At 39.5% G+C, this 23829-nt stretch overlaps 3 protein-coding genes and 1 non-coding gene across 6 annotated transcripts; all 4 read right to left on the bottom strand.

Moving 5' to 3' along the window:
• Positions 1 to 5044: 5044 nt before the first annotated feature.
• Positions 5045 to 5124, bottom strand: TRNAL-UAG. The gene has a single exon. It is a non-coding gene; the product is annotated as a tRNA-Leu (tRNA).
• A 294-nt stretch (positions 5125 to 5418) lies between these two features.
• LOC104434312 (CASP-like protein 4A3) lies at positions 5419 to 8629 on the bottom strand. Its single transcript, XM_010047263.2, has 3 exons — positions 7408 to 8629; positions 7174 to 7309; positions 5419 to 5906 (listed from the first exon to the last, which is right to left on the bottom strand). Exons 1-3 carry the CDS (start codon positions 8037 to 8039, stop codon positions 5718 to 5720), a joined length of 957 nt encoding a protein of 318 aa, XP_010045565.2. The 5' UTR covers positions 8040 to 8629; the 3' UTR covers positions 5419 to 5717.
• A 1147-nt stretch (positions 8630 to 9776) lies between these two features.
• LOC104418627 (E3 ubiquitin-protein ligase SIS3) lies at positions 9777 to 14166 on the bottom strand. The gene is made up of 10 exons (XM_010030019.3): positions 13700 to 14166; positions 13557 to 13595; positions 13190 to 13256; positions 13000 to 13073; positions 12266 to 12404; positions 12087 to 12179; positions 11847 to 11912; positions 11028 to 11147; positions 10635 to 10748; positions 9777 to 10415 (listed from the first exon to the last, which is right to left on the bottom strand). The coding sequence occupies exons 1-10, from the start codon at positions 13726 to 13728 to the stop codon at positions 10017 to 10019; spliced, it is 1140 nt and encodes a 379-aa protein (XP_010028321.2). The 5' UTR covers positions 13729 to 14166; the 3' UTR covers positions 9777 to 10016.
• A 327-nt stretch (positions 14167 to 14493) lies between these two features.
• LOC104418605 lies at positions 14494 to 18442 on the bottom strand. Of its 3 annotated transcripts, none has more exons than XR_001983295.2 (7): positions 18164 to 18442; positions 17292 to 17537; positions 16803 to 16884; positions 16328 to 16542; positions 16090 to 16248; positions 15817 to 15945; positions 14494 to 14891 (listed from the first exon to the last, which is right to left on the bottom strand). XR_001983295.2 is itself a non-coding variant. In XM_010029998.3 (6 exons), exons 1-5 carry the CDS (start codon positions 18391 to 18393, stop codon positions 16128 to 16130), a joined length of 894 nt encoding a protein of 297 aa, XP_010028300.2. In that variant the 5' UTR covers positions 18394 to 18442; the 3' UTR covers positions 14494 to 14891; positions 16090 to 16127. The 3 variants fall into 3 exon arrangements, 1 of the variants encoding a protein (XP_010028300.2); XR_720714.3 differs by lacking the exon at positions 15817 to 15945 and adding an exon at positions 15701 to 15780; XM_010029998.3 differs by lacking the exon at positions 15817 to 15945.
• Between the last annotated feature and the right edge of the window lie 5387 nt (positions 18443 to 23829).

Genomic DNA, 23829 nt, shown 5'->3' with positions numbered 1-23829 from the left:
CATATTCCGTTTTTTTTTTTTTGTTTGGTCGAATGTTTAATTTACTCCACCATATTATTTATCCACCAATTATACATATGCACAAGTATAAATGCGCATCATAATTGAATCAATTAGATGCTACTTGAGTCCTTTATATTATGATGTGAACCTAATTATTTTATAATATGCAGCGTTTTTTAGTTTTGAAGTACAAGTCATTGAGGTCATTAATTACTCTAAGTCTGAGCTTCGTGTAAGGATCTCTGCTAACCGATTTTCTAATATATAATATGAACTCATTAGAAAAAATCTTTGAATTGAAATACAATTTGTGGGACAACCGATGAGAGTATTAGAAATGTGAAGAGTCGAATTTAATTTAATATTTCCCCTATATTATGCTACAAAAGACTTAGGACATGATACATTTAATTTTATGCGAGGAGCCTTTCTTTTAGCAAATAAAAGAATCATAAGCCTTTTGATGATTATAAAAAAAATCATAAACCTATATCATTTATATCAATTCAGGTCTTAAACTTTTCAATTGTCAAACCGAGTCATAAATTTTGTCAATTTGTCAATTTAATCATTTTAGTCAATTTTAATCGAAAAGTGCTGATTTGGACTCTAACCGTCCTATATGTCGATTAGACATTTTACAAATTAATTTTTAAAAATTCAAATATTAATATTTTTCTTTTCTTTGTTTTTTCATTTTCCTTCTTCCTTTGTCAATCATTGGGCCTCAGGATAGCTGGCAACCTCGCTTGTGGGTAGTAGCTGGCCATTGCTGAGGCCTGGCACTGGTGGAGGAAGAAGGAAAATGAAAAAAAAATAAAAGAAAAGAAATAAATAAGTTGGTACTTTTTAATACAGTTGTAAACTATGTACATCATCAACTTGGCGGTTCCGTCGATCAACTCACCGGTTCTTTGGCCAATCCAAATTTAAAGACACTGTATAAAAGGTCCACAATGCAAATTGCCCTAAATTTTCAAATAAGAAGTTTAATATAGGGGAAAGTGATGGGTGGTGGCGATCTTCAAAATTTCATATAATTTTTATAACGCACTATGACGGTATCGACAACCCTTTTGCTTTTACACGCTCCAGTCAAATTGAGGAGGCGTGGGCATAAAAACAAAGTTATGTATTACGGGACCTAATTGAAAATCAAATGTGCACGTTAAGGAACTCAATGAGGGGTCTTGCTGTCAAAATGATTGCATTGTAGGTGAAATGTTGGATTTAATCTAGACAGAGGGTCGGGGTCATGAAACCTTACTTCGTACTCTCCTAAACTTGGTCTCTAAGCTCGTCATCTCTAGGTTTGAATCTTGACTTTTTAGCTTTACATGTAAACACGACTCCATCACTTTCGCAGGAGCTGTACCTCATATTGCCAACCTTGAACTCGCTCCGAGTTTCCTTCACGTCGGTAGAAGTCTGCAAGGAGTGAGTTAACTCGGGCTAACATGGCTAGAAGATTTAGAAGATCGTGTCGTGAGGGAAGCATACGTGGTTTCCAAAGAATGAGTTGGCAAATCAATGTCCTAGGATCCGTTTGTTTTGAAGAGAATTTTATGATAAAGGAATATATTTTTCAGGACATCATTTTTCAAAAAAACTTATAATCTTTGGTCGAAAACGTTTTCTAGTGTTTGGTATTATTTGGAAGATAATTTCTATCTCATATAACTTTATCTCAGACAAAAAAATAGTCAAATTTTTTAATAATTTCAATCTCATAACTCTATGCTGAGATCTAGCGATTAGCGAAGAGAGAAGGAAAAGACAATGAAAGAAAAGAAAATTAAAAATTAAAAAAATTGAGAGGAGCGATTCTAAGAATATGTTCTTATCTTTTAGAATTAGGAATTCATTTTCCCAATTTTACGCACGTTTTCATTAACTGAAAAGTGTTTTTCGTTGACTAGTCATTTTCGGTGAATCAAATAGGTAAAAAGTCCACAAAATTAATTTTCGAGAAACACTTTCACTAAAATAAGCATGCCCTTAGTTGGGTTCATAATGAATCATGACTAGGTTTCTATACCTAAATCACCGGTTATTGCCAAGGCCTAGATGACCCGTGGATGAAAAAAAAAAAAAAAATGAAACAGTAAAATAGGGGTAAAAAGAAAGGGGAGAAAAAAAGGACATAAAAATAAAAGAAAATTCAGAATTTTTTTTAAATTATAAAAATCACTCACGTCACCACTGACCGTGATATTTATGATAGAGGACAATAATTGGATTGTTATGTTAAAGATTAAAAAGCATAAATTGGCCAATGGAATTATATTAAGAAACTATCAAAAGATATATGATCACACCGATTGAGCTATAATGTCTAGAATCGAATCCACTACACTTTAAGTTTAGGATTTTTTTTTTTTTTTTTGGATAAAATTCCATCCTCTCAACCCCTAAAAAAAGTCCATTTACATTTCATCGACATCAAAGCGAGGCACACGTGAAGGAACAAGTAGCCTTGCATGTGCCTATAAGATTTAGCTCCTATCTCCGATTTTTTTTTTTTTTTTCGCTGTCATATTTTTATTAAATTTCCGTGTGGACCCCACAGACAGGGCTTTATTTGATTGCCTGGTTCGTGACTTTTTAAGATATGCTCATCGCGGTTGGCTTGATCTGGTATCCAATGATACTTGATCTGGAATCCAATGATACTTTGTACTTGCTGGAACCATTCTAAGCTCTCTAAGCCGTTCGTGGTCAAGACCGGATTAATGAATGTCGGGACCATTTTTAAGATCATTGATTGATCTCACCTCACCGTATTCATTCATTTTTCATTCATTTTTCATGCCATTGTACAGTACCACCACAAAAAAAAAGTTATGATTGTAAGAGTTTTTTTAAATGTGAGTTACATTAATTGATATCGTAATTTTTACGAGATTGGTTGAATCAAGTAATATATAAGGTTTATTAATTAGTTTAATATAGAATTAATTAGTATGGGTCGAGTTAAACCTGGCCCATGATAAGAGGTCATAGATGAAAACTTCATAGATAGTACTCAAGCCTATTTTCTAATCCCGACACACAAATAACTTTACTTAAAGAGCATTTATTGATCACTAAGGGTAAGGGGCGATTTCATTGAGTTAATAATATAGAGGGCAATAAAGAAAAAAATACTTAAGCTTTAAATTGTGGCTATTCTATAACAAAAATGATGGATTCCAAATTAAATATGCAAATCTCTTTACTCAATTGTATATGTGTTCTTGATTCAAATTATGGAGATCTTGGGCGTCGCTTTCGCAACTAACAATGATTTGTTGAAGAATTTTCCATGTACATTCATTAGTAGAGGAAAACAGGCTGGCATCATAGATGGGTGGCAAGATAGAGATTGAGTTAAATCCAAATAATTAAAAATTATGGGTGTATATGTATAAGTGAAGTTTGTGTATCTTGTTTTGTTGAAAAAATGATTACTCAATGAAAAATCACTTACGATAAGATAAAAGACATGCACATTTAAAGTCAAGAAAATGAATTTTCTAATCTGAAAAGGATAAAATACATTTTCCTTTATTGTTGAGTTTTTCTAAAGACAAATATACCCTTTTGTGTCAAATCATGTGATCGTATTAATAAATATGTCGAAAGGTGCTATTTCTAAGAATATTTAGGTAAATGCAAATCGATCCGGGACATTTACTCGATGATTGTTTGACAAATCAATCATGATATGCAAGGCCACGAACATCGGGGAGACTAATGATGAGCCATTAGACCCTTCAACTCTCTCTATGGCTCTTAATAATTTCCTGCTTGCTAACTCAACTTCTAGCACTTTATGAGGTGCGAGTTTTACTTCAAGAGCGGGGGCATGATGGAAAGTTGAAACCCCACCGGAGGGAACAGAATGGTAGGTCGCTCGAGAAATTCAAAATAGATAGAACGGTTCAACATCTAGATAGAAAGTAAAATCTTCAAATCATGGTGACGTCCCTAATTCGACATTACTAAAATTTTAATTATTTGCTACCGGAACTCAAAGCTGTTGGCCAATGTCGCCTGAGGTCATGAGACCCCACACATGAGGTAAGAGTTTGGGACAGAGGCTGAAATCTTCGGACCACGCTGACGTCCCTAATTTGTCTTTTGCATATAGGATCTTTCGATGTGATAAAGTGAAGTGGTAGGTAATAAGGGAAGTTAGAAAAGCCAGCAAGAGAAACCCCCAAAACCAAACCTAGGAGCTGTAACTTCTACCCCCTTTCATTGGTACTTGAATGAAGATTGCGTCCTGGGATGTTTCAAAAGTCAAAGAAGCTCATCAATGTTTTATCATAGCAGCGATAGACTACGGCTAGCGCTGTCGGGAAAAGCCTTCGAAAAACATATAAAAGATTTGAGGTTTTGAGGTGAAGGAGCATTTTTTTTTTAAATGTGAAAGTGTTTGGTAAAGTGTAATTTCTAAATATGTCGAGAAATAATTTTGATGTAAATGTTATTTGGAAAATACTACACTTTGTAAAAGACTTTTTGCTATTTTTATTTTTTATTTTTAAAATTTTAGAACTTCATCAATGAAACTCAAACCACCGTTGGCCACCCTTGCTTGAAGTCGCAACCTCAAGCAACGCCACTTGGGTTTCTGTAAACCCCAAGTGAGGCTGCCTAGTTGCTCATCGATGGATGAGTCCCGCACTAGCAAGGTAGAGTAAGTCAAGAGTATTTCTATAATTATGAAATTATAGGGATGGTATATACTCGCATTACGAAAATAGTCAAAAGCCAAACCACTCTAGACTTGCCTTGGGTTAGAGGCCTTTGGAAACATAATAGCAAATCCTAGAGCTCTCTAAAAAAAATTGACAATTGGTCCTTGCATTTGCCCAGATGCTTTTAAAGCTTAAGAGAGTTTTGAAAGTGATTCCCAAATGCATTCTACATTGGACGTTTGATGTTTTTGGGTTAGGGCCCAAGGGCCACCGTGAACAAAGTGGAAAATACAAAATGATTCGGTCCATAATAAGAGGAAAATTTAAAAAGGAAAAAGAAAAAGAAAAGGAAAAACTGACAGCTGTGGGATTTGAACCCACGCCCTTTCGGACCAGAGCCTAAATCTGGCGCCTTAGACCACTCGGCCAAACTGTCTTGATTGTTTAAAGCTGGACCTCAGTTTCTTGATATTTATTATTGTTTCCTACAGCTAACGGCACCATAGTCTAACGCAAATTTAGTGATCTCACGTCTGTTCGGACGGCAAAATCCATTGTCACTGATAAGATAAATAGCCAATTTACCGAGAGCAAACGGTAATGAATCAGTTTGCATGATTAAAATCGACGACATGCGCTCAAAGAAGCAAAGTGGATGGGTTCATTAGCCAGAGCCATCGGCTTGCTCATCATTTTTGACATCAGATTATGCACAACTTATGAAGTTAGATGTACAAGGCAAAAGATCTCTTATTTTGAGCAGGAAGAAAAGGATGGCTGCTTATTGATTCAGTATACAGAACAGTATACATGCATTAGCCACATCCAGCTGCTTTTATGGTACCCTACATCTACATGCTTCCCATTCAACGGGGTAGAAAGGATCTGAGCCGCTAGCACTTATTTCTCCCTGTACAAAAATCAAATGATATGCTTAATTTCGTAATGTCGGGTAAAAAAGAATTTCCTATATGACTAATCCCCTGTAGCTTGGAGAACCAGCAGTATGTATCGAGCTTTCCCAGATCATTATAAACGGATGAACAGGCTGTAGCTGGAAATGAGGGAGCTGATGGCGAAAGCCATGAAGGCCAAGAAGGACATGGCGATGGAAGCACTGGCCATCTCCGTGAACTTATCGCTCCCCCAATTTGATTTCCAGTCGTCGACGCGGGTTGCTGCGGATGATGATGCTGACATCAGAAGATACGCCAGAATCTGCAGTGAAAATTCTTGGTCAGTTTCCGTCAATCTCCTCATGGGAACAGTTGCTTTTATTCAAATCATGTTTAGGTTCGACAAAGAACACTTTGTGCCAACATGCTTTTAGCTGATCAGTGTACAGATTCTTGAGCATGAAGCAACATTTGCTACCCTGCCGTGTTGTCTATGCAATAAAACTCTCGAAGTTATCCAGAAAAAAGAAACACATCATGTATAGGTTCAAAGATTCACAGTCAAGTGAAAGGCCATGAATAACCTATAGCTAAGAGATGACACGCGGATTCAAGCATAAGGCAATTCTGCACTCGAATAGCGTATCCCTCTCTTAGTAGTTTCATCTTCCTAAGTTGATTGCACAAAAGCAATCAAAGAAGCCATAGCCTTGGGATTTTGAAGCCTTTGACACTTGTAATTAAGGCTATTATAGGCTTAGAGCCGACAACAATATTGAGATTGCTAGGACAAGCAGTTCAGGGAATGAAATTGATAAGTGAGGCAATGAGATCTTTTGAAACAGTGCAAGGTAAAACGTGAGATAGGTTTGCAAATTTAGTATATCAAGCTAAGTGGCCTGCTGACTCTTATTGGGCGTGTTCCATATGGCTCCCTTGTTCAAACGACCACCAATATTCTACCGCATCGTCTGTAGTATATCAATGTTATAGACATTTCTCAGTATGCATACCATCACTCAAGATCTTAAAAGGAACCGAGGGACTCTTAATTCTCTCTTTCAGTAATTCTCATTCCATCCCATGGATAGTTTCATTCCTAATGTCTCCGGATGCGCTTCTTGTTCTTTCTTCAGTGGTATCGGCTTAGCCACAAAAGGAAGCAAGCATAAATTGATGCAGCAGGAAACGAGGTCCCCACCAAGTTACAATTTTTAAGCATATTCTTCACTAATCGATACTGCTGAGCAGGCCTGAAACCATCATTGAATGATGTTTAGAAGAACAAGTAATACCCGCCTGCCTTAATCTCTAGAGAGCAAAACCTATAGGATAACAAGAAACTCTGCAAAAATCGCACTCGAAGCTCATGCTCAAACATGATAGATACAGCGCAACGATCCTATAACAGTGACAAGACATTATACACCTTTTATCAAGGACGATCATTATGGTTCGAATAGAATGCGACCAGACCTCTTGGCATGAACACTAGGAAATTCATCCATTTCCCCTACAATCAGCGCGGCGATCAATCATGGAACATCATAATTCAGCAGAAACGACACTACTACATGGGAATTACTTGCCTGATCCATGAAGAAATTGAAGTAATAATGGGTTCGGTGTTGGATGACGTGCTTGCCCTTGCTCATGTACAAGAACAGATCAAAAGCTTGAAAGCTGGCGTAAACGAAAGCAATGACGTTCACCGACAAGCAGTACCTGCCATCGAATCAAAAGCTCACACAGCATTAGCTCCATAAGCCCCTCCGCCAGGACCTGTTCATGTAATCTATAACAACAAAGAAAATGCCCTTCACCTGTACTCCTTGTAGCGATCGAAGGAATCGCCGCTCCACCCTTTGGTCTTGTCGGCGGCCATGACCGAGAACGAGACCATGCACAGGACCACCTCCGCGACCCTGAAGCACGGCCCCGCCCGCTTCAACCTCCCCCACACCTTCAGCCTCCTCATACTCGCCGCCGTCCTCGGTGCTCCTCCTCGCCTGTGCCTCAACTCCCGGGCCGGCCCCCCCTCCCGCACGGCCCTGCTGATCACCATCACCGGCGGCCCCGCCGGCGACGCGCCCGACTCCTCCTCCTCCTCCTCCTCCTCTTCCTCCTCCGCGCAGCTACCGGACTCCCCGGGGGGCTCCTTCCCCGGCGGCGCCGCCGTGGGCAGGGGCTTCTGGGCATCCGGCGGGGGGGGGGAGGGGGACCGGTCGGCGGCGGCGGGCTTCTGCGGCGGCGGGAGCGGCGGCGGCGGGGGGTGGTGGTGGTGGTGGTAGTGGGGGAGGCGGCGGGGGAGGAGTAGGGAGGGGTGTCGGGGGTCGCCGAGGTCGGAGCGGAGAGGGGAGTGGAAGCGGAGCGGGGAGTGGGGGGACTCGGAGAGGTGGGAGGGGGAGTCGAGGTCGCGGGAGGAGGACAGGGACGGCGGCTTCTTCTTCATCATCGTCTCCGGCGGCGGCGGCGGGGCTCGAGGAGTCCTAGGAGTTCGAGGAGTCCGAGGAGGTCGAGCTTGAGATTGAGTTGGAGCTTGGCTTTCATGGCGGAGATCTTACGTAAGAGGGGGTTAATAAATTCGTGGGGGGACAGGGAACTTGCGAGAGGAGAAAACGAAAGAAAGCGAAAAAGGTTAATATTTGAGAGAGAGAGAAAGGAAAAGGTGGGAAGTAGATTTTGGGTGGGGTCCAGTGGCCACGTGGATCTTGTCAGGGGGAAGCTTGTGGTCAGTGGTTGCGTGAGGTCGCCCCGACGAGACGAGCCGACAGCTTGCGGACACGTGCGGGGCCCCGAGGTGGGGACCTCGATGACGTGGCACTCAGCTTAGGGGTTAAGTTTTGGGCGAATACGACAAAAGGCCTCAACGTAAATACCCCGAACTTTCTTTACACCCAAAAGATCCTAAGCTTAATAAAAAAGACCCAAACCATGGGTCAAGTTTCTTTTTTTGTTTACTTATACCATCTTTTTCAATTCCATTTAATGTATATTTTACATTAGTCTAAATTTGAGGTTTTTCATATTACAATTTTTTTTTAAGTATTTGTATTACAATAGGAAAATTTAGGATTTTTTTGTTACAAAACACGTTTGGATATTCGTATTACAATGGGCAAATTTATAATTTTTAAGATCCAAATAAAATTTAAGATATTTACGACACAATGGGTATTTTTTTTTTAATATTGTATTAACCCTTCAATTTCTTTTGCTCTCTTCTATTCTTGTCGTTTTCATTTTTACTTTTCCAACATAGATAGAGTAATTGACTCATAAAATTGACAAGGACCGTCAATCAGCTCCCATTGGATACTTAAGCATATGATTTGAGCTAGTGTCTTTCCTTTTTTTTGCCCAGTAAGTCAAAGATAATCCCATTGCTTTCGTATGCGTCGGCACAACTGAGACCACGAATCCATGGACAAGCCTTCGTTTTCGATTCAACAACGACGGCGCCGCCGCCGTCGACAAAAGCCCCCACCGTTCGCCCCGCGAGGGTACTTCCGATCCTAGGATTAGCAATTCATCGACACCATGATAAAGCTCGCTCGAAATGGAATTCCAGGATGGTAAAAGGCTCGAAAGGCTAAGAGCCGGTACGACAAAAGGAGTTGGCAAGAGAGGAGCTTACTTTAACACGGGGCTATTCTGCATGGATCTTAAAGCGCACAGATTCTCCCTGTTCCTCAAATTTTTTTCCTCTAATGGACATCCAAACGCTCACGCGAAATACAAGAGGCCGACAAAAAGAGATGTCACGAATAATGTCCCAAGCATTTCCACTATTTCCGTAAGACACACATCACCTTATCATAAACAAGCAAAGCATCCAAACCCCATTCCTCCCTCCTTTTTCCACCCCACAAGCTAGATGCAGTCTGCTTCTCCACCAAGACAAATTCAGAATCATATATACATATATGTATGACACAAGCTCTTCGGACATATAATACCCTCTTTATTTGCAAACCGAGATTCGACCCGTGTCGTACAATCACAACACATCGGCAGACAAAGATCGATAAAGAGCAAATGAGAAGTGAGATGCGAGTCACCGTATCATAAAATGATATCGATGCACGTCGGCATGTTCAAAATTTCAAATTTTCCTGAGCTGGAACTTTGAACCCAATTGGTTAAAGGCAGCTTGATTTAAAGAAATCAGTCCAACGGGCTAGGCATATAATTCAGCTTGGTAAAAGGCATATATCCGCATATCATTGATCTGAAAATGAGTTTGCAACCAATTTTGTTACAAAATCCGTACCCTACATCAGTAAGACTTATCACATATGACGGGCGCCACGCGATGGACAAATGACGATCACATGGACGAACATTTCTGTCTTTACTCGGGACAGGGTTAGCGTAAATTAAAGGAAAAACTTTTGTGAGACGAGAAACAATGATGAACGTACTCTTTACCTCATGTAGACTGTCCATTGAGCCTAGACCCATCGGGAGGTAGTAGTCCCATGCCGTTCGCTCGTTCCTGAGTAGCCGCAGCCACTTGTCCATTCTCACTGATGTCCAGGAGAACATCATTGCCGTTGGGCAGCCCCGCATTCTCAGACCGAACTGGACGGAGAAAGCCAGGCAATCTCATCAGATAGCTTTGGCTAGAAGATTGTTGGGTCTGCACGTAACGGTTTGTTGTGATAATAGGGGCCGGTGATCGTTCTGATTCAGGGCGAAGGTTAGACAAGGCACTGAGGTCCAGGTTTGGGAACACAGAGCAGCGGCACCGAGGACATTTCACATTAAGACGTAGCCACTCATCGATGCACTCCACGTGAAAATTGTGAGCACAAGGAAGGCCTCGAACCTGAAATTTTTTGGGGGTAAGGTACTTTGTCCCACACCCTCAAAGTTAACCACAATAGATCGACACAACACTAAGAAGAAACTTGTTATAAGCACTAGTGTCTCCACCTTTCTGAAATGTAACCTTTTTAACTTAAGGTGGACTTCTGAAATGAGGAGGCTCAACCATTATTCCACTCATAAGCTACAAAAATCTCTGAAGAGAAGCATATTTTCTTACCTCATTCCCCACATGGAACTCTTCTAAGCAGATGGGGCATTCACTGCAGTCAGTTGGAACAGCTTTAAGCCTGAACTTGGGGAGTTCCTGGATAAGGGCTTCAACGGCTTCCCTCTGCACACAACATAATAGGAAGCTCACCCCAAAGTTTAAACTTGCCATCAACGAGTTTGTGAAAAACTCCCCTGTGAATATGATTGGATCGATGATAACTAAAGCCAATTTACAGAAGACCAATCCTAATTGGAGGTTTTTAGCTCACATTACATCAACCGTGGTCCCTGAATCCAATAAGATCATAGGGGCTCAAAATCCCATCGGCAAACAGAAAAACCTATCACTTAGGGAATCTAAATCCTTGACCTACAAACCAAAATCAAAAGCGCCACTTGCCTGTGTTGTAGTTAGATATAGACCAGGGTGGTAAGTAGCAGCATCCGGTCCCATACCCCTCATCTCTTGACCGGCTGCTTCAAATGCCCAGTCTGGCACCCGTACCATATCAACTAGAACCTGCAGAAGAACTCCAGGGCACGATATAGGAATGAGCAAACACATAATGTGATAGAAAAACATTTGCACTGGTAATAAGAATTAATTTACAGGGGAAAGTAACCAAAAATTTTAGAAAATATTGCCAAGAATACACAGAATAGGTCTACATCAATATGGATGCCGAGATGGGGGAAAAATGCTTCTAGAGTTCCCTAATGTAGCTCTGAACAAAGGAATCATAACTGACATAGTAGGATTGGAACCTTGACCCCACTATATCCAATGAAGTTACTTCATGCAAAACTTATAATTGCAATTTGCTCATCTTTATTGTAACTTTAGAAGCCAAGAAGCCTTAACAGAAGATTGAACTAGATATTCTGGCAGAAATAAGGATCTATCCTTGATCCTTAACCCAAGTCCGTGTTTGTGTCGTGTTACAAACCAATTCTAATCGATGACGCAATAGTTTTGAAATACAAAGACAAACAAGCACAAGTCTATTCTTTGGCACAGAGGTGCTTTTATATGTCTTTCGCTGTAGAGAAGGAACAAATGATTTATCAAAGTAACAGCAAGATAGATAACGTAAACATAAAGTTGAATGGACTCTTAAAAGAACCTCAAGTATAAAAATAAAGTCTTTAAAAAAAATTAATCAAAAGTACAACTTTTTAAGCATATATCCATATCTCTGCATCACTTTATCGTACTTACCCCATACTCTGAAACGGGTATGCCTTGTTGAGCTCGCACAAGGTGTGCTTGTCTTCGTGTCAACCACTGTGATTTCCATTATATGACAGGTTAGAGAAGAAGCAATCTCTATGAATAAACAATTATGTAGGTCACGGCAAGTCTAGAGGTGAGTATGAGGAAAAGGTCGAGACAGTTTTGGGAGCAGTGGGAAGGGGCAATGGAAATATGGACAATGCTTAAATGAACAAAGCCACAAACCTTTCCCACAGACATGCAAGCTATGCACAGGAGGCCACAATAACTGAAGAGTAACCAAATAAGGAAACCCCATTTCTGACCCTCTTCTGGTAACTGAGAAAACCGAAATACAAAGTCTTCAATTTAAATTCACTGATGATGCGGGCACTAATACTGATTTGACAAAAGAAAAGACTTACACAATTTCTTGCACTTGTGAACCATAGGGTGCCGATTATAGTCCAGGCCCAAAGAAACGGATATAATATCAGGGAGAGAACAGAAAGTACAACTACTCTCCCACAAAATCGAGCATATCTCTGCTGCCAACCAAAGTCCCTAAGAACCCACAAATATTCAATATAAATATCAAAAGGACATTTGCAACTTACACAAACACAATCAAATTTATTCATCGTTAATTCTTCGTGCAATACAAGCACGAAAGTTCCACAACCTCAGAGTCCAGAACACAGTTATGAACAGTCACTAACCGACAGTACAGCAACTTGACATCACCGCACGCGATTAGAATTCTAGATGCTTGACAAAAGCGAATTCTATTTGAACCGCATGGATTGCACAATTATCTATAGATTACACTGAGTGTCCACTAATAATTCTCAAGTTAACGAATGAGAGATAAAGCAGGTATAGGATAAGCAATAACATAGACCACAGCATCTGTACTAATTGGTAGAGTAGATGAAATGGTGTCAAACTATGCACAGCCAAGACATGATGTGTTGAAAGGATTAAAAAAAGCACTATTTAGATAGTCCCTGATGTGATGAATTAGTTTGAAACTGCATAAGTAAAAAATAAGCTCCAGAATGACAAAATATCCAAGCACTCATATATGCACAATCACTTGACAATCATAACGACCCCACAGGATATCCAAAATATCAATATGAATGGTAGAAGGACGTACAATCCCATTCCGGCAGCAAGTCCATTATCTACAAACATTAACAATCGAAAAACGAATACAGTCGTGTAATCAACCTGCACCAAAGAGTATCCATAAGGTAAAAAAGCAATCCTTCATTGTGCAAAGAACAAAAGATCCTCACTCACACACACATGCACACAATATAATCAAATCGAGATGCGAAACCCACCACAATCCATATGTGCAACGGGTATGTACAGAGATGATACCGCTTCCAGTTGATCGCCACAATGATACTGAAAACACGTGGTCAAGAAAAATACGTCTTCGACAACAAGTGATAATAAAAGATTAGTCCATAATCGATCTCCAACAATGAGAAATGCATCCAATGCTGCACAGATATCTCGGAAGATTCAAAGATTCAATCAATCCGCGAACTCTTTCCCAATAACATCCAATGTGGAGAATTACTACACCGACTCTTGAAATCTCGCCAATTTAAATACGCACTCGCATTCCCAACGCTACAAATCACCCCGACGAAACCCCATTCAAAAGAGCACGACAACTCGAAAGATACCCACAAAGGATACACACTGGTCGCGAGCATGGACAAGAAGAAGCCGTCGTACCTGCAAGAACACCCATTTCGTCATTACCCAGAATCAAGAAAGACCATCCAAGCAAGAACGCTCCCGAAAAAACTCGTGGGTCGAGGAGAGATCGGGGAACTAACCACTTGAAATCGACACCCCGGATAGCCATCGCGAGGAACGACCCGATCGAGAAGAATCCCTAGCGGCGCATCAAGAATCCACCTTTTCCCCTCCAAATCGAAAAACCACCTTCCCCGGCAAGACCAATTTCAAAGGCAGGCCACAGAGAGAGAGAGAGAGAGAGAGAGAGATGGAAGGAACGCGAGCTCAGTCGACCGGTGATGTGATGTGAAGCCGAAGCAGAGCAGAGGACGGCGGCGATGGCGACCCTTAAAAGAGGGGCGGACGGTTCTTGACGGCGATCAGCGGGGGTGTTATGACGGCATTCGGAGTGCTTGATGATCAAATCAAATCAAATCAAACCAAACCGATCGACGACCGGAAGAGAGAGAAAGACGAGAGAGAGTTGCCGTCGTATGTTATTTCATCGTACGTGTCGCGTATTTCGAATTTAGTTTTCCCCCAACTTCCCTTTTTGTGCGCCGGAAAATCGATAATTGCATTAGTGGACGATACGTCATACACGGGCCTCGATTGGCCGGCTGGCCGGAACGCCTTATCTTTTCCTCTGCTTTTTTGCGCCTTTTTAACAGAAAAAAGCACGCCTCCTTTCTGAATTTTCATATTTCCTTCTCTTGCGAATTCCTTCCTTTTTTAAATTTGAATGGAATTCTTTATTTCGTTTCTTTTTCTTTTTGGTCGGTTTGTAAATTTGTTTTGTCCAATGATCATTCGCATTATGAGTAAATTAAGCGAGGGGAGTACCTGAAAAAGCGAACTTTTTAGTGACTTTAGTATATCTGGACATGTACGGTCGAGAGGGAAAGAGCAGTTCCACAGTGCAAATTGGAATTCTCAAGATCAGAATTTGATGGACTGAATATTACACCAAGAGTCAAGAAATGCAAAAGCGTTTGATGGGGGTGGGGGATGGGGGGTTGAGCTGCTTAGACCAAACGTACACACCAGCTGCAGCAGCTGCAGCTGACCAAAGTTTTCATTGATCTGGCATCAGAAGAGCCCTCCACAACTTTGTGATTTTCCTTCCCACCTCAACTCACCTAAAACCACAGAAGCCAAGTACCCCTGCACCAGTTTTGCTCAGCATCTCATCGAACGGGTCACGTTTCCTGTAATCAGAACAAATGCCTTCCTCGCTGATCTCCGTGTATCTGCAGCGATGCCATCCGAAAGGAAAGGATAGTTTTGTGCCTGCAAAAATCGTTTGACTGTCAGATGTGAGGAGTTCCTAGGAGGCATTGACAATTGAGCACAAGACCGGATTCGCAACAAAGCATGAGAGTTAGGTGGGATTATCCGTAACCAGACAATCTAAATACTTCAAGGGGTTAATTTTACAAGAGGCGGTTTAAAATCAATGTGACTTAGTAGTTTCGGCATGATCCAAATTTGAAATGGGATAGGGTGTTTGAAAATCAGCAGAGAACACAGATTGGGCATACGAGGTCAATCATTATGCGAAAAGGCCATACTTCTTACCCATCTCACAGGTTTTTGTGACCAAATCCTTCCGTGGGATCTGTCACAATACATTGAACTTGAATATTGAAAGCCATCCTATTCTCAACAGGAGGCCACACAAAGAACCGGAAACTAGAGAACCAAGCATTTCCAGAGGTAAAGAAGGAAATATCAGCATTAGTCCTCATGGAAAATTAGTCATCTGATGCCTCAAAAGGAAGAGAGCAAATTCCATGATGACTATTTTAATGAGAAAGAGTAACTCATGAAGCGACGTGGGGAGGCTGGCCCAAAACATATAAATGCAAAGCAAAAGGCTCCGTTTCCATGATTGACTAAAAATGGAATTCTGCACATTGCTTCGTTATGGAAAGCAAAAATGATTAGACACCAAAGAAACATATAAAGATGGATATTATTTCCTTAGAACAAAAGTGACAATTGCAGACTGCAATACAACGTTTTGGAAAGGTAGAGTGGAAGATGATTATAAGAACAAGTGACGATGAACTCCAACAGGTTCACACATGCAGACTTACTACTTTCCGAATAAGTGAACGTCAACTCCAACATGAACCGAGCTTTTCCTCCTAAGTTCTAGATGCAAGAGCTTTAAAGCCTTCAAAATGAATAAAAGATGTATAAAACAACTTACTCCTTTAGCAGATACAGCCAAACCATGTAAGTTCATTAACGGCAGCTAACTGATGAGGCCCGAAATTATCAAGACCAAGTCCTTAAGGTACAATATTGTTTCACATGATTGGTAGTGTCAACATTATACCTAAGATGACAGGGCCAGCACAGCAAGAAAAATAAAATTTAGTTAAGAGTTTTCCCTCTTACAGGGCCTTTGCCCTCTACATATTCAAATGTCACAGGTTTATTCTGCAACCTCTATGTTAAAAATAATAGAAGGCTGGGATACCTCATACTAATTATAGATTTTGAGAGAGAGTATACAATTCAGGTACAACTCGGTGGATTTAAGCATTTATAAACAGCAGATGCAGGCTGTTTATAAGTTGGTATGCTGCTGGCATCGACAAATCTGACCTCTCCAGGAGCAAAAGAAAGCTCTCTGTGCCTGAAAAACTTCACAAAATGAAGCAACAAAGGCCACTGTTTACAAGATTTATGTATCATATAAATTTGATAACATCTACCTCCGAAGGTCAAGGCCAACTATGCCAGCTTGTAAAACTGACAAGTTGTCAGAATCAGGCGAGACAATGATTACGGTGTCTTCTGAGTACTGGGTCTCAAGAATTGACATAAGTTGTGTGACGCGAACGAATACGTCTGCGACACTCTCATTAGGAGTCCCATCATCTATGGGAGGAGGCTTGATCCTTGGAGAGATGCTGTCAGATGCATATACCTAATGCTATTATGGATGAGAGTTCGTCCAGTTACAAAGAGAAGGAAACACACACATAAATGAGCACATGAACCCATAAACAAGTATCCAGTAGAAGAGATGGTTAATCCTCTCCAGATATACATTAGCATAGAAAACCCTCCACCAAACATTCCACTCGGCAAGGTATGAACAATACTTTCAAGTATGAGAAAAGCTAATAACGTGGAAATAACAACATTCAATCATACTAAGCAAATACAGCTTTGCTCTCCTCTTACCTCTGAAACAGAGTCAAGGTTCTTCCCTTCATAGGCTCCCAATCCCCTGGCATCTAGGAAGGTATACTCTGGGACTATGTAGCTGCAATTGGATAATGAAACAATTGGAGTGACAAGTAAACATAAAAACATGATTTTTTTTGCCAACAGTGATCGCAACATCATTATGACATCCAACTTCAGAATTCTAACTACAGAAGTGCGTGTTCCATTCAAATAAGATAAGCAAGAAGGATAAGAGACCATAGCTCGACTTCTAATAAGTTCACCACAGCTTGACAGTGGAAAGCCAATTGAACCAATTTAATTGGAATTGGCTAAGTTGAAACTCGTGAATTCTTTAGTAAAAAATTACCATACCAATTACCTGCGCTTCTATAAACAAAACAGAGGTTTATGACTAAAACCCTGTGCAATTTAATTTAAGTCCAGCGACTTGAACTTCTCAAGCCTCTTCACATACTGGTTTCAAAGAGGTTAATGACTCACCTCCGACTGATCCTGTTCACCGAAGCAATGATTTCAGCAGCTTGGTAAGCTCTCTGAGTGATAGAAGGCCAAATCCAACAGTTCCTTTCGCATGCCCCCATCTCCTTCAAATCAAAGGCTGCCCGAACCATCTGCTTCTTCCCTTTCTCTGACAACCCGCTATCGACTGACGTCTTCGCGACCGGATTAGTGTTGATTATTCCAAGGCTTTCGTACTCAGACTCCCCTGCCTTCACCAAGAAATACCTTCCCACAGCAAACCCACCAATAAATACATAGTCCGTGCCCCTAAACTTCACGGCAAGCACAACTCAACCATAGTAAACTAAAAGGCACGGCTTCTTGAGACGCAAGAATTGGAAAGGACAGGACTTCCAATCAAAAACTGCCCCAAGCAACAATAACCACCAGCAATTCATAGCAAACCCAACACGGCAAGAACAATACATGTTAAACGAGCAAAATCACAAACAGAGGGTCACTCTCACTCTCAACTATTGGTAAGCCGAGGAGGGGGCATCATACTCAGACTCCCCTGCCCTCGCAAAGAAATACCTTCCCACGGCAAACCCACCAATAAATACCTTCCCACAGCAAACCCACCAATAAATACCTTCCCACAGCAAACCCACCAATAAATACCTAGCCCGTGCCTCTAAACTTCACATTTGAACAAAATGCAAGCACAATTCAACCGTAGTAAACAAAAATGCACAGCTTCTTGAGCCGTGAGAATAAAAAAGGACAGGACTTCCAATCAAAAACTGCCTCAAGCAACACTAACACCAGCAATTCATAGCAAACCCGACACGGCAAGAGCAGTATACGTCAGAATGAGCAAAATCACAGACAAGGTTCACTCTCACTCTCACCTATTGGTGAGCCGAGGAGGGGGCATCTGGAAGAGGCCGCGGGCGTCAGCGACGGGCGAGAACGGAGACGTGGGCTCGCCGGCGACGAGGAGAGGAGCGACGGGGAAGACGAGGGCGGCGAGGAGCTGCCGCCGAGAAGCGGGTCTGAGGTGAAAGCTCTCATCTTTCCGCGGAGGGAGCGGCGGCGATGGAGGACGCGCGGAGGTGGCGCAGGTGGACGCTGTCAGCATCTTCGTCTTCGTCAAATAATTCGAGGGGAAAAAATCTCTAACGAGAGGAGCTTCCATTTTGCGCCAAATCTATTTTTTTCTTTTTAAATCTATATATTTTTGGAATCATTTTTTTATTTTATTTTTTAACTTTGAAATTTTGTTCCCTTATAACGTTCACGAAAATATGAAAATGTGAAGTGGAGCCATTTTAAATAATTTGACATTTTGGTTTATAAATTTTTTCCAAGTTTAACGGATGGAATAGCATGCCTGAATTCAAAAATAAAATAAAATGACGGAGATAGTTTGACATTTTCTCCATCTTCCCAGGTATGGATAAGGAAAGGTTGGAGAAACCGAGCAACGTTAGACTCGCTGCAAATTAAGTAAGTTAACATGTCCAATCCAGTGAAGCTGCATTTGGTGATCATAATAAAATTTAGAATAAGACAAAATTTATCATATCTTGCGTTTGATGTTTACTCAAAATAGGATAAAATCGGATATATAAAAGAAAGGGAAAATCTCAAATAAGGGTCTAAAGTGGGTTTATTTTCTCAAAAAAGGATCCAAAGTAGACATTGTATCAAATAAGAACAAAAAATGATTGATTTTGTCTCAAATAAGGATCCAAACTTTCAATCTTATTTGTAGCTTGGGGGTAGTTTTGTCCAATAACATTTTTTCTTTAATTTTTTTTGTTCTTCATCTTCCTCACACCTCCTCCTTCACTCTACATTGCCTCCTTCAACACCATAATCAGGGCCCCTACCAACGACCTCATGAGCTTCATGTCATCACGTAGTTGGTCCTAGTGACAAGAAGTCGGATTGGAGTTATTTGCTATTGGCCACCTTCTCGGATGCTAAAATCCTCAGTTCCTCATGATGCATCAAATCTCGGCTTGCTTGTGCTTAGCCTAAAGCTTGGATTGACCTCCATCTGACGACGATGATGTTGGATTTTCTATTAGAGGCAGCAGTTGATGAGGTCGAGAGCTCGAATATGACTTGTCAATGGCAGCAATGGGGTAACGAAGTACAACAATTTCTACAGGTAATGATGTTAGATACGATTAATGATCAATCTCAAGATGCGACATCGATTGAAGAGAAGAGCTGTGTTGATGAGAATGGCAAGAGTATAAGTGGGTGTCTCTAGACTATGGATTATTGAAAGGAGCCATTGGCATTGCAAAGGGGAAGGGGGATCTTTGAAAGATTGAATTTACGCAACAGAGGCAAACACAAATTTGAAATTGATGAGGCAAACTCTTGTCAAGGTTGAAATTGTTGCCAGCTGCAACAAAATTGTTCTTTAGCGTGAAATTGTTGATCACCAAGTGTTAATTGAATAGAGGCATAAGTTAGTCAAACAAGATGATCTGGCGATGTTTGGATATTGCTACTTTGTTGTTGGCAAGCAGGACAAAAAACAACACAAAAAATTGCAGGGTTAGCGAAAGGCTCGGAATAAGTGGAATTTGATGCACTCTCGAGGTGAGAGAAATACATCGCCAAAGGGATTAATTGCATAGCTTGAGAGTTGGACAAGAAGTTGAGTCTCAGCAAAAGTAGATTCATATTATGGCTTTGAGATTAGAATTTGCGATGAACGTTAGAATAAAAATAACTTATTTTTGAAAGCTTATTTTGGCTTCGTGGAATTGTCTACAAACCATTTTGAGGAGCGAAATTTAAAATTTTCAACGAGTTAGACTACGTTGTAATGGCTCATTTAAAGAAAATCCAATATTGGTCATACAACAAGATGACACAAAGAGCGATGGAGGGGCTAATAATGGAGGTGATGTAGAGGGTGAGAAAGATGATGAAAGAAAAAAGAAGAAAGAGAGAGACTAAAAATAAACAACAATATTCTTGGACAAAAGTACCCCTGGCTGTGAATAAAATTAGAAGTTCATGTCCTTAATTGAGAGTAAGTTAGCCACTCCGGGTTCTTATTTGAAACAATATTCACTTTAGGTCATTTTTTGAGAAAATGACTCCACTTCAGGTTCTTATTTGAGATTTTCCCTAGAAGAAATATAGATTGAATAAAATTATTCAATGGGGAATGTGTGATAAATGTGGATAAGATTGATAATATACATAATAAAAAGTTTTTTCTCAAATAACAAATTTCTTAAATTAACAAATTAAAATTATATTTCAATATAAATAATATTTGAATTATAATATAAGAAATTCAAAATTCAAAATAAAAAATAATATATATATTTTTAATTTAATCTTATTATTATTTATATATTCAAATTTATATTTGAATTCTAATATAAGAAATTCAAAATAAATAATAAATAATATATATATTTTTAATTTAATCTTATTATTATTTATATATTCAAATTTAATCCTATCTTATAATATAAATTCAATATATAAATATATATTTATCACATATTTTAGGTGTTTTAGTATCTTAGGTATATTAGTACAATTTTCTATTTAATAAAATTTTATTAGAGAATAATGGAAGGGAAAGAAAAAAATAAAAAAATGAATTAATTAAAAAAGAGAGAAAATAAAATAAAATTAAAGTGGACAAAAGTGTTGCGAGAGATTTTTACCATCTTCGTTTGTAAAATTTGTAATTTATATAGGCATTTATACCAAATAATATATATATATATATATATATATATATATATATATATATATATATATATATAGGATGATATGAAATTTTTTCTCACTTAATTATGGTAATCATCATATAATAGATAGGATAAAACAAAATCTCATAACCTATCTTATCCTGATTAGAAATCCGAATGACCATACATAACTTGAAAGTTCACTTGATATACCGATTTGACATTACATAAAAACAAAGTTATTGATAAAAGAAATTTAGTAATAAATGTTCCAACGGCACGTATTATATGACAAATTTAGGAAAGCTTGTAATCGTATTTCTTTCATGATATGTGTGCAAAACCTTTTTCTTTTTTGCTATAAAAAATGGTTAAAAATCGAATATAAGAATTAACGTTGAAAATCTATTATCCTACTAAAAAAAGGGGGAGAAAGTTGTGTGTATGCATATGAGAACTACATGCACATGGGAAGCACAAGCAGCTTGACAGAAGCAGCAAAAAGTATCTGACATGAGCATCAAAACAGCGGAAGCACAATGATGCTTCTCCTTACCGACATTTTCATTCTTACTCGATGCAAATTAAATTAGCTTGCACTTTATATCTATACATAAAAACATGATTTTAGTTCGAATTCTACATTGTCTCTATGTCTCTAGCTTTCGTTAGTCTACATCAATTTTTCAGAGACTATATCAATTGTTTGGTTTTTCCACCGATTATTTAGAAAATTCAAAGCAATTGACATTTTATCTCAAGCCTCAAATCTCTTACATGTATTGCATCGAGGGGAGATTGTTAAGAAAATGGATTCTAATACTAACAAAACTATCTCTTACTCTTTGTAGTAGATGCCGGTGTTGTTTCAATTAAGATGGCTATTGATGACTCGACACTATACCCGTTAAACGGGTGGCTCGACCCGGGTCATAAATGGTCGGACCCAAATCGGCCTATTTAACCCTTTTATGATCCATTTATTGCAATGCAAAATTTTTGACCCATACCCTACCTGATGCATACCCAACCAATTTAACTAAACTTAAGAAAGCTTATTTATTATGTATATATATAAATGATATTGCTAAAATAGTTTTATACAACACAAATTTAATGAAATTTTTTTATAATTTTAAAAGTAATTATTTAAAAAAATCCAATTTTAATTATTTTTTATTTTTTAAATTGATTTTTAAATTGATTTTTATTTTTATTTAAATATAATTTTCTTTTCTCTTTTTCTTTTTGTTGTTGTTGTTCTTCTTCTTCTTTGGCTAACCACAAGCGAGCCTCGGAGCTCGCCCGCCGCCAACACCGGCGAGCTTGAGCTTGCCCCTCGCCGGATTTGGCGAGGCTCGAGCCTCACCGGACATCGACGAGGCCTTCGCCTCGCCGGATCTGGCGAGCTCGAGGCTCGCCGGCGTCAAGCGAGCTCCAGCTCACCCCTCGTTGGATTTGGCGAGCCTCAAGCTTTGCCCGATGCCAACGATTTCGAGTCTCGCCGGATTAGCGAGCCTCGAGCCTCGGCGAGTGTCGGCGAGGCCTCCACCTCGCCAAATCCGGTGAGCTTGAGCTCACCGACGCCGTCGAGCTCGAGGCTCACCTAGCTGGTCGCCGGCCATCGAAGAAAGAAAAAGAAAAGAAAAGAAAATTTAAATAAAAAATAATTATAATTTCGGTTTTTATAAAAAAATATATTTTTGTAAAGTCAAAGAGAGAAGAGAGAGATTGTGAGGTTTTGGGTGAAAATGGGTTCTAAATCCAACCTATTTAAGACCCACTTAAAACCCACCTATCAAAATTTTTAATTATTAAATCCATTTAATTACTTTTTGTCAAAAAAACAAATGACCCGTTTTAACACCTCTACTTGACACCATCCAAACTGTCATTGGCACCGCTAAGTGAAAGAACTTGAAAGACTAGAAGGACTTCAAGGGTGAACAAGTCAAAGACAACGAAGAGTTCGTGAGGACTTAGAGGTGAACAGATTTGTGAATGTCTAATTCATATACTTGCTTGGGAAAAATCGATAGAGTTTGATAAACACAAGAATTGTCAACTAGACCACTAGGTAGAACCAATTTAAGTTGGTAAAAGCTACGACTTATATCAAATTGAGAAGATCACTCTTTGACGAGTGACATAATAAAGACCCGGATTTTCTGTGATCGTGATTGCACATTTAAAGGAATTTGATAGCCAATCACAAGCTTGGAATTGCGAATTTATTTGCTTTGAAAAAAATCAAATCTATTACTCATCATACCATTGGACAAGGATTATTTCCTAACTCGGAGACTATTCATGGAAGTGGCAAGATTGCTAGAAAATATGATTGCTTTTGTTGTAATCTACAACAGCTACTTTGATTATCTCAAAGATTAGTCAAAAGTCGACTTGAATGTTGATGACTATAAAAGGGACCAAAATGAGCCAATGTGAACAGAGATGTACCACACGAATTACGAGGATACTTACACACTTCGTGATCGATTGACAGACTCATTGAAAGTCGTGCACTGATTGTTCATCATGTGAGAAGTATACAAGGACCATAATGATGCGTGTATTTTGGTAGTGTGATCTACCATTTTTGGAATGCGTGTATCTTGGTAGTGTGATCTATACCATTTTTGGGTAGAGCAGTACATCTCAAGAGTCACTAGTGAATTCCAATCTTGTCGGTGGCTAAGTCTGAAATAATAGATGTAGACTTACTCCAAATAAAACCATCATAAATTTGTGTGGATTTATCTCTATCTTATTTACTTGTTACTTCATTTATTCGATAAAAGCAATGCGCATGTAGTTTATGCATATATCGAGTTTAT

Source organism: Eucalyptus grandis, chromosome 2 (genome assembly GCF_016545825.1).
Source record: "Eucalyptus grandis isolate ANBG69807.140 chromosome 2, ASM1654582v1, whole genome shotgun sequence".
In the NCBI taxonomy this organism is placed as follows: domain Eukaryota; kingdom Viridiplantae; phylum Streptophyta; class Magnoliopsida; order Myrtales; family Myrtaceae; genus Eucalyptus; species Eucalyptus grandis.
Note: the sequence above shows the minus strand (reverse complement) of the source record. Positions and strands in the feature narration are given on the sequence as shown.